We start from the raw sequence: 16,461 nt of genomic DNA on the forward strand, positions 1-16,461 counted from the left end.
TAAACTCCACCTTTACAATATAATGATGTTCAGTTTTTGAAAGAAATATGTAAATATCGAATATGTTTATTAATTAGGTCGTAGTTAAAGGTGGTGCTGTACTGGACTACATTATATTGAGAGGTGTTTCTAATTTGTTGTCCTCTTAATTAACATCCATGGGCAGAATATCAGACATTCAGAAATAAAAGTGATAGGATGCCTTGGTTTACATCCTCTTGTTATTCATGACAGTGATACCGGTCAGGCATCAGCATTGGTACACATGAGCGGACTTAAAGGGATGAGGGTTGACCCCTTATGTGTTTGTAACAAAAGCTGAGAGTGCCCCCTTGGATGCCCCTGTGGTAGATAGAATATAATTAAGTGCCCTCTAGGGTGGTCTTAAAATGAAGAAGACAACAAATCTTTCAATTCAGTTTTGTTTGTATAGCCCAATATCACAAATTGGCCTCAGGGGGCTTTACAATCTGTACAGCATACAACATCCTCTGTCCTTGGACCCTCGCTTCAGAAAAGGAAAAACTCTCAATAAAAAACATTTATAAAAAGGAAGAGACCTCAGGGACAGAACTGAAGACGATGCAGTGCCATGGGAGCTGCTCTACACACTAGAAAACCTTCTGCGTGCTGATGTCCTTGATTTTTTTCCGGCCCTGCCCCCCAGACAGCCACTGCTGCTACACTTTCTGTCTACAGATGAATCATGAGTCATGGCTGCAGAGACCCTTCTATGTGCTGATGAGATGCTGAGCAAGTCTGAGATACTGGAGCTTGACGAGGAATCAGACTAGCACATATATTATTGTGCAAATTCAAGCATTTGCATTCAAACCGACCTCTGCAAACATCTCCCATAGATAGAATATGTTCATATTTCCGTATTCGTGAGGCCTCCAGATGGTGCTGAGGTTCCCCCCCTCCTCCTCATAATAAACCACACTGACGTGGCCTGGTGGCAGTAAAAAGCCTCAGAAGAACTCAGAGGAGTCACACTTCCGGCCCTGAAGTTCCAGCGGAGGAGCTTCCGTCTAGACTCCTCCCAGCTGCCCGTCAAGCTGCTGCGCAACATGAAGAACTCAGGCCCTGTGGATGCTCGCCGCACTGACCATCTGCTGAAGAACCTCCATCCCATAATCAGGGGGAGAATGTAAAGGTGCAGATTCAATAAACACGGGCATCATTGACTCTCAAATAACACATTATATAACAAAACATGGTTTCTTTTTAATACTCACTGCGTTCACTGTTTTAAAATGGAAAATATATCAGCACTACTGCCTTCATGGATGATTTCTGTAAACAACCCAGTAGACATACAGCGCTTCAGGCTGCCATCTGCTGGTAGAGTTGAAGCACAGTGGGCCTACATACAATACATATCTGTGTTATTTTGGTTACATAATTGGCCACTTGAGCTGCAGCAGTTGGGCCTTTAGTTTGTCACAGAATTGATGAAACCAGTTGAATGACGATCACAACGCATGTACGTTGTAGTGTAGGTTGCAGTTACAGCATGATGGATAAAGATGCAGCCTTCTAATGTCGGTCAAATAGAATGTAAAACTCATATCAAAATGATGGGTTTTTATTGCCAGATAAAGTTGGAGGCCATTACAGAGAGAGGCAAGCAGCCGTCTTGGCAGACTATTAAATTGATTGCAGGACTCCTTTCATAGATCGGTGCACAACATCCGGATGTTGTCTTTGTCAAATTGCATTCGTGTAGAAAATGTCTTTGTCCCTTTTAATCCACATTGTCTGATGTGCGTTGCTGTCCAGTGAAGTGAGAGAAACTTCAGTTCTTTTTAATTCACAATACATTTTCCCTGGAAATGAAACAACTTTAAAGTTCCATAAGATTCGTAATTAGTATATATATATATATATATATACACATATTTCTACTCTAGTCATCTGATGACCCCTCAGATGTATCTTGTGGTCATTTAGAGGGGCCTGAGCCCTAGATTGAGAACCACTGGACTAAACTACAGAACCGTCTGTAAAGTTCTCTTTTCTTCTTTCAGGGGTACAGTCCTCTGCAGAAAGAGTACTTTTACTTCTGAAATGTTAAGTACATTTAGCTAATACTACTTTTGTACTTAACTAAGGATTTGAATGCAGCACGTTGAGGTGTTTCTTAAATATTATGCAGGTCTTATACAGTATACTGAATGAAAGCTGACCCCCACATGGAGGAACCCCCACTAGATGGAGCTACAGCAGGTCAGGGTGGAGGACGTTTGGGCTCCGTTGGTTTCATTTTTGCCAGCCTGTGAGGTTTGTCAGAATGCAGAAATAGAACAGATAAACACATATAGCAAAACCGTTGTAAAAATAGACAGCGTGTGGTCAGCCGGTGGCTATGCTCTCATTACGTTGCTCCACTTTTGGTGACATCAGGTCTATTTTACCCCGTGATGAGGCTTTTTGAGAAGTGATAGCCGGGGCCATGAACATTCAACTTATCCCCATATTTAGATCACAGCAAATATTCCCATATTTACTATAAATTTGCACTTGGGACTGAACCAAGTCAAGTGGTTCAGTCCAGCAGGACCTACACGTTGCATGTTTATGCTAAAACAAAATATAACCGTCCTCCCTTTCCACCACGTGTCCCTCCCTTGCAGAGTGATTGTTGTTCCACTGAGCCTGCCAGTGGCGGTGCACAGCAGCATCAGCCAGCGGTAGAATCCCCCGGTGGCGTGTCTGGACTGGATGCCCTGTGAGGTTACACCATGTTGCCAATGCTACAGCAAACATTTCAACCCGCCAGAAACGCTTGCACATGTGTGGGATTTTACTGCATTAGTGAACAAGAAGAGAAGCAACATAATCTGATGTCTACTGCATAATATAATAAGAAGCAGGAAAATATAACAAACATCTTTGGCAAAAGAATTTAACTTAATTTTATTAAAATATTGAATAGACAACTCTCTCACCAAGTACACAATAACACGTTTAACCTCCTGAAAGAGACATCAAAGACAACAAATACAAATTAGTTTCCAAATCATTTTAAACATTTAAGACAACCGCCAAATGTCCAGCTGGTGACAGCCTATACCCATGGTGAGGACGTGTGGGCATCGACGGATCGTTTACTCAGAGCTCTGAAGCCAATGTGGAGACTGTTGAAACATAACCATTGCGTTTGCTAAAAATGTGCAAATTCAATTTTCTCCGTCATCACTCGTGCTCGCTGTCCGACAGGCTAGAAGTCCTCCAAAATGACCCCAAAAAATAAAGACAATTAAAGAAGAAAGGACAAAAAAAAAAAAAAAGACGACAACAACTTCCCATATCTACGCCATTATCATTTAAGACAATGCAAAATCAACTACTACTGTGCAACTAAATGGACTACATCCGACGGCTTTGTTTGTGATAGAGGTGAACTGTGCGGGATCTTAGTCCAGGCTTCGTTTCCTCTTAAGGCATATAAGCTTTTTTTTTTTAAAAAAGGTCCTCTTCATCAGAACCCAGGACGGCCAGATAAAAGGGTGTGCTTCACGACGCCGAACCCAAGTCTTCCTCTTGAGCTTCCTTCAGTGTCCATTTCCTCGTTGTCTTAGGTAGGTGTGCGTGCATGTATTTACAAATTTTACCAAAGGCATTGCCGCCGTGGAGCCTCTGCATACTTCTTAATACGTGCAGTGATAAGCACGGCACCGCCTCCATGTATCTTTTGCCCCGTCTCTTCATGTGTTCATCCCACTGCAATCACTCGCTTCCTTCCAAAAGTAGCTCTCAGATGCACTTCCCCCCCCTCTCCTCACGTATTCTATTGGTTAGCGCGGGTTTACGTATGATCGCGTGTACATTTCTAAGTCTACATTTGCATCTGTATGTAGAGAATTTGGAGCATCCTGAGTATTTGGGACTATTTTGGATATTTCAAGAGAGGAGGAGGGGGAAACGTGAGGAGAGGAGGAGGTGTGCTGTCTGAGCCTCTAGAAAACCGGCAGTCTGGTGGAGGTCAGAGTACAGGCATTGATATCCTCAGTGTGAGAGGCTCTGTGCAGGGACGGTTCTGAGGCACTGCGGTTTATCTTAGGCAGGGCGTGCTGGAGAAGCTCAATGGAGGACAAGATCTGAAAAAAATAAAAAATAAAAATGCATAAAAGACATGAAAAATTAAAGATGAATTAAAGAAAAACACTCAGCTTTAAGTCGACAAGTAGACGGTGCTTCACCTGAGGGAAGAGCGGCCTCTCGTCTTTGGACTTCTTGATGCAGTCGGCCACCAACCTTTTCATGGCTTTGGGGCAGTTTTTGTAGAGCTTACTGAGGTCTGGGGACAAATAGCCTCTTCCCACCATGAAGATTATCTGAGAGGAGGGAGTCACAGCCAGCAGATGAGACAGAGGGAGTGTGTGTGTGTGTGTGTGTGTGTGTGTGTGTGGTACATTTGAAAATACTTAAGAGTTGAACTATTGATCCAAATCAGTGCGACAGTAAGGCACGCCTGATGAATCCTAAAATCAGCAGTCCATCTCTGGGATATTTTTAGAAACACAGCCAGTGAGTTGAAGGTGACAAGACATCTAAGACACTGGAGCCTTTGTGAGGGCATGAGTGATGCTGCAGAGATAAAGGGATCATAGGAGGACTCTATGTGCTTGCAAAGTATGGCGGTGGGTCATAGAGGTGTTAACGGGCACACTTTGTACAGCGACTTCAGCCTATTTTGAATTCAGACACAGTAAACAGAACCGAACAAGGAGCCAGACAGGATCCAGACCAGGTCTCGTGGCCTGCGCGAGGACAAAAAAAAAAAGAAACGCAGACACGCACATGCACCCCTTTTCTTACACACAAACAGGGTTGTGTTACGGGGTCTAAAATTAGGCTAGTGGCTCCAGGACGCCCGCCTCTGTTCCGTATTGGGCCTTCGGCCAGCTCCACAACCCCCTTCAGACAGCAACCCAATGTCTTTCCACCACCTTCTGGCAGCCCGTCACCGGGACCCGGGCGAGGACTAGAGCTCAGGCACTTGTCTCGACTGTGGCTTACTTCTCAGTTTTACACGACCAGGTCTAACAAAGGAGCAAAAACCTGCAGCCTAACTTGCAAGTTTGCACAAATTGATGATGCCAAACACAAATGTCACCTATATGCACCGTTGTGTTTCTTTTTGAAATATAAAAAAAGAAAAGTGAATTAGGTGCATTTCCATCACCTGGTTTGGAGCGAATAAACTTGGCTACAGCGTGGTTTGGTCAGAAGTTGGCGCTACAGACTACGCATGGCTGTAATCCTCCAGTAAACAGAGCTGAAGAAGTAGAGTTTGCCAACTGCCAGCGCGGCCTCATGTACGAGAGAAACATGGAGCGAGGGCTTCAGCGATTTGTTTCGACTTGGGCTAAGTTTTAATTGCTCTTTCGTGTCAGCTAGCGTTGGCCTTGTTTCATGTTGTCCGGAGTCGAAGACGAGCATTTGCACATTATGGGAATATCCGAATAGGACCCCGACAGCAGAAATAGCTGATCAGTCATGCGAGTTAAAGGTTTCCTACGTCGGAATTGATTCGGCAAAGGCGTTCCCACAATCCGTTTAGCACATCAACTATTTTACAACTGAAGCAAAATCCAACTCAAGCTAGCGTTCACTCCCCACAATCGAGGGAGTTTTATTGAATTTCCCTGTTTCCGTACAGCGTTTCTAATGGTACACTCCAAAACGTGCATTACATATTTGAATGGGAAACTAATGGAGAGACTTTACCTGATCTCTGGTTGCTATCAGGGAGTACGGGAGCTCTCCCGTCAAGAGTTCGAAGAGAACAATTCCATAGGAATAGACATCGGACTGGAAGCTGTAGGGGTTGTTGTCCTGCATCCGGATAACCTCGGGAGCCTGTGGACATACAGACGAGAAAAGGATTACATTTCCTGTTTTCTTTCATTTCATGTCTTGAACATACTCGTCGCATTTGCTTTAGTGAAATCAAAGCTGCGTTACTCACCATCCAGAGGATGGATCCGGAAGGCTGCTCCACCTGAGTCGAGCCGCTCCATCTGGCCTTCACCGTTGCCAGACCAAAGTCCCCGATTTTCACCGTCAGCCCTTCGTGCAAGAAGATGTCTGCGCTGCTGTCAAGGAATCACAGCTAAAGCACACTGAGGGAACACAGATCCTGACGAGCACGAGGATTAAAGTGCTTTCGTCTTTCACACACCGACAGCCGATAGAAAGGATACTGTTGGACTTCATGTCCCGATGAATGATGTTCTTTGCATGCAGATAGCTAAAAAATGAGAAGGAAACAAATAAGATTATTAACCGACATCTCGGTTCCAATCAATTTAGTTTATCATGAGAAAATCTCCGTTTGTTGGGACTCACTCCATGCCCTGAGCCGTCTGCCGGGCGATGTCGATGAGCTGGATGATCTTTAAATTTGTCTCCAGGACGTGAAGGTGTTTGTAGAGGCTGCTGCCTTCACACCACTGGGTCACAATGGCCAGGTTGTCCTTCGTCATGTAGCCCATGAACAACAGGATGTTGACATGTCGCGTCTTCCTGCGACCAGAGGCAAGAGGGGGAAGAGGAAATCGCCAAAAAACGAAGATAAAGTTAGCAAAGAAGATGATTCACCAAGGAACTCAACAAATTGCTAAAACAACTGAAAAAAACCACTATTGATGCAATTTCTTACCTCAAGACTGCCACTTCATTCCTGAATGCCTGAAACTGCTCTGGCGTGGGGTCAGTCACTTTTAAAATTTTAACTGCGACATCACCTAAAACAAAAAAAATACTCAGTCAGCTTTGACCCATAAAGATCCACTGTGAGCTCACATGAGAAGCCATTTCCCACCGTTTCACGTGTCAGGTAACGTATTTGAAAGTGCTTAGTATGAAGACAGGTGGGTAGTAGCTAGTTAGATTTACTCTTACATGTATTTAAGTGACTTTTTTTAGTAGATTGTACTTGTCAAAGTAGTTTTAATGCAGCATTTTTAGATTACTTTTATTCCATTAAGTTGGGATGCATTTATCATGCTACTTTATTTACTATTTGACTCAATCATGATGCGATAAAAGGCAGGTGGTCAGCTCGTCTCTTCCAGGGCTGACACAGCACTGTGGAGGTCTGGCTTTGCGAGGCCAACTGGTCCCAGGTCTGCTGGCGCTACCGAAGCCACGCCTCCACATGACTCTCTGTTCAAAGCTGCATGGCTGAAGCTACAGCGGGGGAGGATGAGAGCGTCTCCCATGCGTTTTTAGACGCATTATGTGAACATCCCCCCAACGTTAAGCAGCAGCTAATATTAGATGAAGTTTAATATCATAAACACGCAGTATATCATACTTCAAAACTACTACATTCTGTCGTAATGTCAATATTCAAGTGGCGTGTACTCAACTAGTCATGCTCATTAGTGTAGCCTGATGAAGAGAGACTGTAAAGTACAAATTATGAACAAAAAAAAAGATATATTGCTTTTATTTCATGTGGACATAACTGATGTTTCAACGACAGATGGTCTTCCTCAGGTCAAAATGAAGAAGTGACACACCTGTAGTTAATGGGCTGATAATGATGAAACATTATCCTCTAATTATCCTAAATGGGTCATCTGATACGAGACATTTTCAGAAGGATAAGAGACCGATTTGTCCACTTCTCTAATCTCAGTCCTCATGTGATCGGAGAGACCTGGATGTGACCTGTGGGTGTCTGTGATGGGAACTAGGACTTAAGACATCTATACTGGAGTGAAGTACATACTTTTGTACTCTTACTCAAGTAGCTATTTTGGTGACTACTTTTACTTCTACTTGAGTACGTTTTTGGCTACTTGACCCACCTCTATTATGAAATGTGAAAGTGCTAGGGGTTGCACCTGCATGTGCCCTGCCCCATCTGAAATGCATTCCTACCATGCCATTTCCCTTTGTACACAGTCCCAAATGAGCCTGAACCGATGCGGGAGTTCAGATACACCTCGCTGGCCTCGATCTCCCAGTAGTAGCTCGAGTCCCGCTTGTCCCGAGGCCTCTGCAGGAACAGAAATCAAGACCCAGAAACGGTTTAGTGCCAGGTGTGTTGCACACACGCTCAGTGATTGGTGCGTGACAATAAAAATGTGTAACTGTAAGTAACTGTGACCTGAGGAAGTGTTTACTCAAATAACAAAACTTACTTTCCGAAATGTAGCGAATACTTTGTAAAACAAGTAAAGTGATGAGTCGATACTTTTTAAAACCAGTATAGGAGACGAGACATGGGACTTACGATTTTATTTTTCTCCTGAGTGTTGAAGGACGGGGCCCTCTCTCGATGGGAGGGTGCAGGCGCTTTGGACTGGGACCAGCCTGTGGGGCTCTGGCTGGGGGAACTCCCCCCTTCAGGAAAGCAGAGAGAAGAAGGCAGCAATTTAGGATGGAGGACTTCGGTTTGGCGTGCAAAAAAAGAATGCATTACTCACTGCACTGGGAGTTCTATGTAGAGGATTATATAGTGTGTCAGGTGGGTAAAACCTCACCTTCTTAGAATGCCACTAAATGAGACGTACAAGAGTCTCTAGGCATTCAGGCAACGCTAGAAAAAGGCAAATAGCACCTAGCACCTCTACTGCTCATCTAGTTCTAATGTCTATTGAATGTTATTGGAAGAGCTCAATGTCCAGAATGAGAAATTTCCATTTTGGAGGGAGAAGGGGACAACTAGACAGTCAGTTGATAAAGAAAAGTTTGAATATGAACATTTATTTGATTTAAATGAATTAACAATCAGTACGGGGGAGATTTGTGCTGAAGGGAGGAAGTGTGATGTGAATCTGACCAAATGCAGAGCGAGCACTTACCCGAGTCGTGATCACGCATTGCATCCTAGAGAGACAAAAAACAAATAAATAAATAAACCGCACGCTGTGGTTTGACTTCAGTACTGAAGATGTGAAATGCAGATAGCCTGTTTGCAACGCATGCCATTCAAACCGCACACAGAACGCTCCGCTTTCTAACCTTTTCGGGACTCTCGGGTGAGGCCTCAACAAAAGACTGGGAGAAGTGCACAATACCTACTTTCCTCTTCAGCCAGAATCTGTGGCACCAGGAGCTGGGGGAGGCATTCAGGCAGTCTAGCTATTCACAATACAACAGGCCAGGGAGGAGAACAGGAGGGAGAGGGACACAGTGAAGGAAAGTAAGGAAAGGGAGGATGATGAAAGTGATGCCCAGGTTACTACCTGGACGGAATAGAGAGAAGATATTCTACAAGGCATGCAAAACTAGTGAGCCGATTATGCAAGAACCTGGGCAGTGAAAAAGCAGAAACTAGAAGTGAACAGGGGGAAGTCAAGTGTCGCAAATGTACAAACATCGCTAAAATTACACGCCATCAGGGGAATAACACAAAACCGGCTCAACCCTGTCCAGGTGGATAACTTAACGCAGTTAGATAAGAGGTAGAAAGAAGCACAGCCAAGAGATATTTGGAATGCCTGAGCTGTACGTGGGAGGGCAAGATCCCTCTCTCAGAGCAGGGGGATATTTTAGGAGTGGCTTGAACCTTACAGAAGTACCCAAGGGGGCTGGTGTGTAGTTACCTCGATCATGCTGCAGTCTACGGGCAGGGTGGTGCTAACCATGTGGACGTTGGGCGTGGAAGTGGAGCGCTGCCTCTGGGAGAGCCAGCCGCCCGTGGGCGTGTACGGCGCGGTGTAGTTGAAGGCATGAGGGGTGGAATACCGGTGTGCCGAGCTGTGAGGGCGAACGTGGACAAAAGATCATTGCGTCACTGCATTTGACAGAAATGCAAACAGTGAAATACGTGACTTCTTTAAAACTGGACTGCCGTTGGGCGTGGCGGAGGTCATTAACTCTCTCACTTTCCCCGTTCATACATCATCTGTTTATGTTGTGCCCTCAACAGACTGCAAACCACACATGCAGGAAAACAAAAAGTAAAACTGTGAGGAAGTAGTAATTGTTTAATTCCACTGTGGCCTTGTCCTTATCCCATTTTTTGGCTAACTTGACACTGTCGAGGTATTTCGCTCTCGGTGTTTGCCAAGATCTTGTGTTGGCTCAGCTGAAGAGTACAAAGCTCACCAGCCAAATTTGTTAATCTGCAAACAATCCAAAATGTTAGCGCGACTTGAGATGTTCACATTTTCAAGCACAAAATCTAATCTGGTGCAAATATAATAAAACACGTGCACATCTGGATTCATAGCTGCGCTGCACTGCGGCTGCTGGTTGAAACGGGGACAGCGGGAGCCCAATGACGTGTTTAAACTGAGATCATATTAAACACAGTTATGACCACGGAGGGCACTCGTTGAGAACAATCCCTCTTCTGGCAATACAGGACCGTGTTTCAAAAGAGCATTTGAGATCGCTCTGCGTGGAACAACTTCATACTTTGTGAGCGCTAATTTGGCAGCTCAGAGTGCTTTTTAACCATTTTAAGTGCTCCTGAAACAACAGGCTCTTTTCACGCCCCTCGTTACATCAGCACTTGGACGGCTAAGCCCCCACAAAGCCGAGGACGTCATTCAAAACAGGGTTTAATTCTGTTCGGATTACGATACTCCACACATCAGAACTACGACTGTTTTGCAGTCTGACAAGGACAATGGTCACGGCTGCCTAAACCTGCCAATGTATCGCCACCTATTTACAGTACGCTCATGTTGCGGTGCGTTACTGCTCTCAATCTCTCTATGCAGCAACGCACCAGCAAAGACAGGGAGGAAGAAGAAGAAGAAGACTGCTAGCAAGTAGTTGTGGATGTAAACAATTAAAAATGGAGCAGTTTCATGCAGGAACTATTTTCTTTCAACAAATAGTTTCTACATGAAACCGCTCACAACGAGCTCTGTAGTTTATCGTGTGTAACCGGGTCAGGATTTCTGGAAAGAGACACTGCTGATGAGTTTTTGGTTCTTTGAGCACCACAAGCAGAGACAAGCACCGTCGTAGAGTCACATAAAGGAGAAGGCAGACAACTCTATGGCCAATATCTCCAAAACTAGGCATCTCACAGCAAAACAATCTAGATTGATAAACAGCACTACAGGTAAGAGGGAAAATATAAGGGGAAACAAATACTGCTTTGCAGATGTTTTATGTGGACGGAAACACATTTTATACATTTGTTGGAGCTCAAGGATACACACTGCGTTTTGGCGAGTAACGCAAAATGTAAACATGACTTTTGTTTGTTTACAAGAAACCTCCACAGGGCTACAAGAGAAGAAATGTCGCAAAAGAAGAGGGCTCAACTCAATGGAGTGTCATTTGTACCCGACAATGTGAGGCATTTGATCTTGAGGGCACCACCGTGGGTATAGTATTCAATAATAACGGACGGGTTACAGACTGATCAAACATAAAAACTTTGCCTCACCTCGGAAACCGTGTCAAGGATTCTCTCATTCGCCGGGACGTCAGCGGGGGCAGCGACGGGGCGCCGCTCTCACCGGGCGTCGGACACAACCTGAAGACAGAGAGGGGACCTCTTGTATCTTACAGAGCGGGGGAATGTGTTCGCGCTCCATCAAATAACAGCCGACTGCTTGAGACGACAATGGTTGTCTCATCTCATCAATGCTAATGACATGGATCGTTATATGATTACTATCTGTCCATAAACCTGCATGCAAAATAACACCGATAAGCTTCTATTCTCAGCGCCAGTATGGAAATCCATAAATACGAGCTTAGACCTAAATCAGGAGACCTATCTTAAAACCTAAATGTCTGATGCACTAATCTCAAATGTGATACAGAGAATGGCTTTAGGATGGCAAGCATGTCTCTAAGTTATGTTTCTATAACAAATGATTCATGATGTAATGTTCAAAATGTTTTCTCACAGAACGTATTTGCAAGTAACTGATGATCTTTTGTCTTTTAAAGCATTACACTTACAGGAGTTGTCTGATATTGCTCCAGTCCACACACATGGTGGGCACTTTGGTGCTACAATGCTCGTGGAACTTGTAGCCGCACGTTTGGCAACGGAAACCATTCAAAAGAAACTTCTGGCAAATATCGCAGAACGCCAGTTTCAGATACGTCTTGCGAACCTGAAAATGACAGAAAAAAAGAAAAGAAAAATGACACAAAATGTTTCTTTAGCGGCGACGCTTTTTACAGAGACTCGAGTGTGAGGACGTGGCAAAGGCGTCGGGTACTCACAAAATTATGCGTGGTCAAAGGAACGTGATCTAAAACCTCCACCAGCAGCTCTTCTCCAATCAGGGAGGTGGAGTCGGTGTTCCAATCCATCCGCGATTTTTTACTGTTAACAAAAAGAAAGGGACAAAAGGAATTCAGGTGACAGGATATCAAAGCAAGCGCAGTAACCGCGGCAGGTGAGAATGTGGTGTGTGCATCTGTCAAACAGTCCTGAGCTCACCTCCTCTGTCCTGGATGCAGCCTGAAGACGGCGCAGCACTGAGGCTGCAGACCTCTCACCTTTAATGCTTTAATCAGGCAACTGTACAGAGTCATACCTGGTCGTACGTTTACCTGAGGGACAAAGAAAAGAAAGGATTAATTCCTCTCATCTGCCTGAGAGTACGTAGCTCCATATACCTATAGTTAACTGTACTAGTGCAGTATTTCTGCAGCTTTACTGGAAGTCTGGAAATCAGTATGCCGTCTTCTACCTGCAGGAAAATATTGTTTTAAAAATCAACTCACCACAGTGCGCTGCTGGTTCGGGAGGTAGACGCGGATCGTGCTGATAGTCTTGGATTCGGGCATCTTGCCGTCATCGGAGGAGCGACGCTGGCAGGAAAAGCCCTGGACCAAGGTCGGAGAGACGCACGGGCCCTCGAACGCAGAGTCCTTCATCCCGAAGCCGTTGCTCAGAGTCTTCCACGCTCCCTGGAGGTGCTCCATTAGTAAAGCCAAGTGCACTCAATGGTCTGGAAAAAAAGAAAAGAAAAGATGACTACCTAATCGATGTCACTTCGGTTCTCTGTCTTCTTTGTTAGGATATTGGTGGTGTGCAGACTCGGGGTAAAAAGGAAAGACTGGTCTGCAAAATGAAAATGTTTTTCATATGAAAAAAGTATTTAAGTCCTTTTCCTCATCATCCTGAATTTAAGTAGATATTCCAAAATCTAACTTGCAGTTTTGAAAAGTGGCTTTAAAAAAAAATTTAAAAAAAAGCAGCTGTGGTCAGTCACAACGGTGAAAGCTTTTTTACAGACAGGAAGAACAAAAGATAGGTTTGGGTTGTGGCATCGAGAACTCGTTTGACGCAATCTCTAAACATAATCTGCCCCGGGTGCAACCAACCCTCCTCTTGCACGACGGCGTGATTAGGTCCGTTTCAGGGCTGTGTCAGTCGCAAAAGCTTTTCAGAGGTGTGACAGGAAAAGAGAAAGAACGTGTATGTTCTGACCCGTTTAGTGGTCCTATGTGCTTATTAACTTCTGGGCTCGAAACTATAGTGGATGTAGACAAACAAATCCACTCAGACCAGGAGAATCTGTGACCACCACCAAGGTCAGTCCTGTTATTTACAGTACAGACTTTCAACACACTCTTTTTCTTCTTCTGCATGGTCCGGCAGTAGATAAATAAAACTCAGCAGCTTGTAACAAAACAATAAAAGACATTAGAAAGATTCACATAAAAAAGGTCTAATTAGATAAATGGATAGAAAAGAATATGTTACTATAATAATACTGGTAAAGTTAATAAAAACATCTGTGATTCTTGAAAAACCAGGTCATTTGTCAATGTGGCTTGGAAAAAAACAAAACAATAACCCAAGTTGGAACTACCCATCAGAAACAAACAAGCTTCCTCTTCCTCTTTGTTTTCCAATATAAATAATCAGTGAAGCTTCTGGTACATAGAATATATATATTATATGTATAGAAGTTTCACAGATTGTTCCTTTTCAGTGTGAATACTTTCTCTGCAACACTCCTAATTACCTCTGGTGTGTCTACACAAAAGGCCTGTTACACCGAGGAGATGATTGACTGCAGGTCTACTGGTTAGCTGTCACATCAGACATACCGGTGTGTCAAGAGCACCGAGAAAAGCAGGAACTTTATGGATGATTGTGGTTCCTCCACCCTAACCCACCACGCTGCGGAAATTGTGTTCACAACAAGTGCTGTGATCGATCCATAAAAATAGAAGAAAAAAAAAGGAGTTTCAGTAGAGCCCAAAACAAAAGAAGTCCAGAATATTTAGACTAGATTTGGTCCACATAACAGGTCAGTCAGCTTTAGCAGAGTTTCTGAAGTCTTCCTTAAAATGTAGGTGAGATCCGTGTCAGCAAGTTAGCACATTTTTGGGGAGAGTTAGAGAGGGAGGCCTGCTAAACTGGCTTTTAAAACGCCTTCATTGACTTCTAATTAAATCCAACTTCTTGCTAAAACACAGGCCTGCTAGTAAAAGCCTCACTGTTGAGACGCGTGCACGATTTCACACAACTACAGCAGCTATTAGTAGCTACGTGCGTGTTTTGTGTATTCGTATAAGGCCTGGTAGGTCCAGTTATCGCTGTGAAATGTGCCTGTAGGCCCCTGAAAGAGGCGAACTCTTGCGGTTAAAACTTCCCAGCGCTACTCACCCTCCATTCAAATCTCACTTGTTCGAGCGATGCATGTCGCGGTCATGCGGCTCGCGGAGAAGCCACTTCACCAGTTTGTAGTTCGCATTTAAAAAAATGACTTTTCAGTGAGTAGCGACGGAAAGAGCCAGCAAGCTGTGTGTGTGTGTGTGTGCGCTTACCAAGAGAAGTTAGAAAAGTTGTGCTCCGCCATAACTTCAGGAAAAAGTGGCGTCGGTGACATCATCATATTTGCAACGCATTCAAAGAAAAACGGGAGAAAAAAAAAAAAGAGAGTCGGAATTGTTGCAGACCGCGTGTGAATGTATCAAATAATGGCGGATCCGGTAAATGTAGCAATAATGTTAAGACGTGAAGGTCATAGGCGGGTCTCTTTTTACGAGCCACCACATATATCATACAGGAAAAGTTTTTTTTTTAAATCTCCCAGTCGTGCTGAATGCGAAAAAAAATCCGTCGGACCCTCAAAAGTGACACACGGCAAAAGGGGATATTCGTAAAGCCTCGTGAGGCACTTTCAAATTAAAACTCCAATAAGTTGCTCGGTGCCACCTCGCCACCACTTTCTTTTTTTCTCTCTCTCCAATCAATATTGTGACGTTGTTCGGGAGAAGGTGAAGAGGTTTGAGTTGGTGCCGTGCGTCCGTCTGACGCCAGTGATTGAAACAGGACCTCTCAGTCACAACAAGAGTTGCAAGAATCACTCACACTGCGCATATAGCTCACATTAATCCCTCCCACTTCGGCGAAACACTAGTTTTTGCTTATTAAAAATGAACTGTACGTGTTGTAAAGTGGTGGATTATATTTGACATGTTTTACGTGTAAAGTATGTTTAAAGTGGTTTTCCTGTGGCCACTACGTCACCGGTAAGCTCATATACTGGTTATTTTCCACGCACAGGCTAACGCGTGTGAAACAGTCAAGTACATATTTTAATGCAGATTGGTTAAAATAAAAGTTGCAACAGTATCTTTTGAAAAGTAAAAAATCGTCTCACTACCGGTTTGGAGAAAAGGAGTAATCCCTTATTAACTCCTAGTGCACCACCATCTGGAGATGTGAGGGCAGTGCAGCGTGGTGGCCAAGCCTTCCTGATAGTCATGTTAGATTTCACACATCCACTTACAGACTCCAGAAAAAGGGTCAATCTGTATTAAAGCTGTGGTTCTTGTTTTTTAAATCGACATGAATGCATCATTCTTTAGTTTATATTAATTTGAAATGGTTTCAAACATGAAATCAGACTTAAACATAAGCTTTTGTCAGCCAAGAACACAGCTTCTTATTCTTTACCAAACTGGCCCTGAAACAGGCACAGCGTGAAGCCTTACAGGCTGCCCTCTACACTCACCATGTGTTCACCATCTCCGTGTAGCATCGTGGTCCCCTGAGGTCCCCTAATTACAGACGGCTCATAGGTCCCTTCAGCCAGCTGGAGTCGACACCATCTGAGAATGAAAACTGCTTCATCAACATCCCGGTCAACACGTCCTGATGATGGGTTCAGCATACAGTGTTTCCATAAAGCAGCAGCAGCAGCAGACAATTTCAGCTAGAGATCTAAATCAGAATTAAATTATTCTTTTAACTTTCATTCTACCCGTCTAACTTTACACTTGCTTTCTGGAAATGACTTTTTTTCCCCCTAACAGATATTCTATCTAACAAATAACTGAATGCCAAATACTGTTTCTGTGAAGATGAAGGCAGGGCTTTGTCATCGTGGGGCGTTTTAAGGTACTCCACTACACATGCAGCAGCACCACTGTGTTTCAGTAAGAGGGGGATAATATTGGTGGTACATCTTTTAATCGACTCAACAATGTGCACCACAGGTTGGGATATTTCCCCCTGCTTCGTATGAAAGGTTCTGAGCTGCAGAGTGA

The 16,461-nt window shown here is 44.0% G+C and overlaps 1 protein-coding gene across 5 annotated transcripts; it reads right to left on the reverse strand.

Annotated features, from left to right (window-relative positions):
• Positions 1-2,894: 2,894 nt before the first annotated feature.
• Positions 2,895-16,156, reverse strand: raf1a (Raf-1 proto-oncogene, serine/threonine kinase a). 5 transcript variants are annotated; one of them, XM_076099807.1, is made up of 18 exons: positions 15,927-16,156; positions 12,676-12,902; positions 12,389-12,501; positions 12,169-12,271; positions 11,899-12,056; positions 11,375-11,464; positions 9,570-9,723; positions 8,986-9,105; positions 8,826-8,850; positions 8,255-8,364; positions 7,900-8,017; positions 6,671-6,755; positions 6,358-6,534; positions 6,213-6,259; positions 5,978-6,096; positions 5,737-5,868; positions 4,206-4,340; positions 2,895-4,103 (listed from the first exon to the last, which is right to left on the reverse strand). In XM_076099807.1, exons 2-18 carry the CDS (start codon positions 12,874-12,876, stop codon positions 3,963-3,965), a joined length of 2,028 nt encoding a protein of 675 aa, XP_075955922.1. In that variant the 5' UTR covers positions 12,877-12,902; positions 15,927-16,156; the 3' UTR covers positions 2,895-3,962. The 5 variants fall into 5 exon arrangements, with proteins under 5 accessions (XP_075955922.1, XP_075955925.1, XP_075955921.1 ...); XM_076099810.1 differs by lacking the exon at positions 15,927-16,156 and adding an exon at positions 14,734-15,259 and having other exon boundaries at positions 9,046-9,105; XM_076099806.1 differs by lacking the exon at positions 15,927-16,156 and adding an exon at positions 14,734-15,259.
• Between the last annotated feature and the right edge of the window lie 305 nt (positions 16,157-16,461).

This window comes from Anarhichas minor, unplaced genomic scaffold (assembly GCF_050575085.1).
Source record: "Anarhichas minor isolate MPS153535 unplaced genomic scaffold, ASM5057508v1 ptg000003l, whole genome shotgun sequence".
NCBI lineage: Eukaryota > Metazoa > Chordata > Actinopteri > Perciformes > Anarhichadidae > Anarhichas > Anarhichas minor.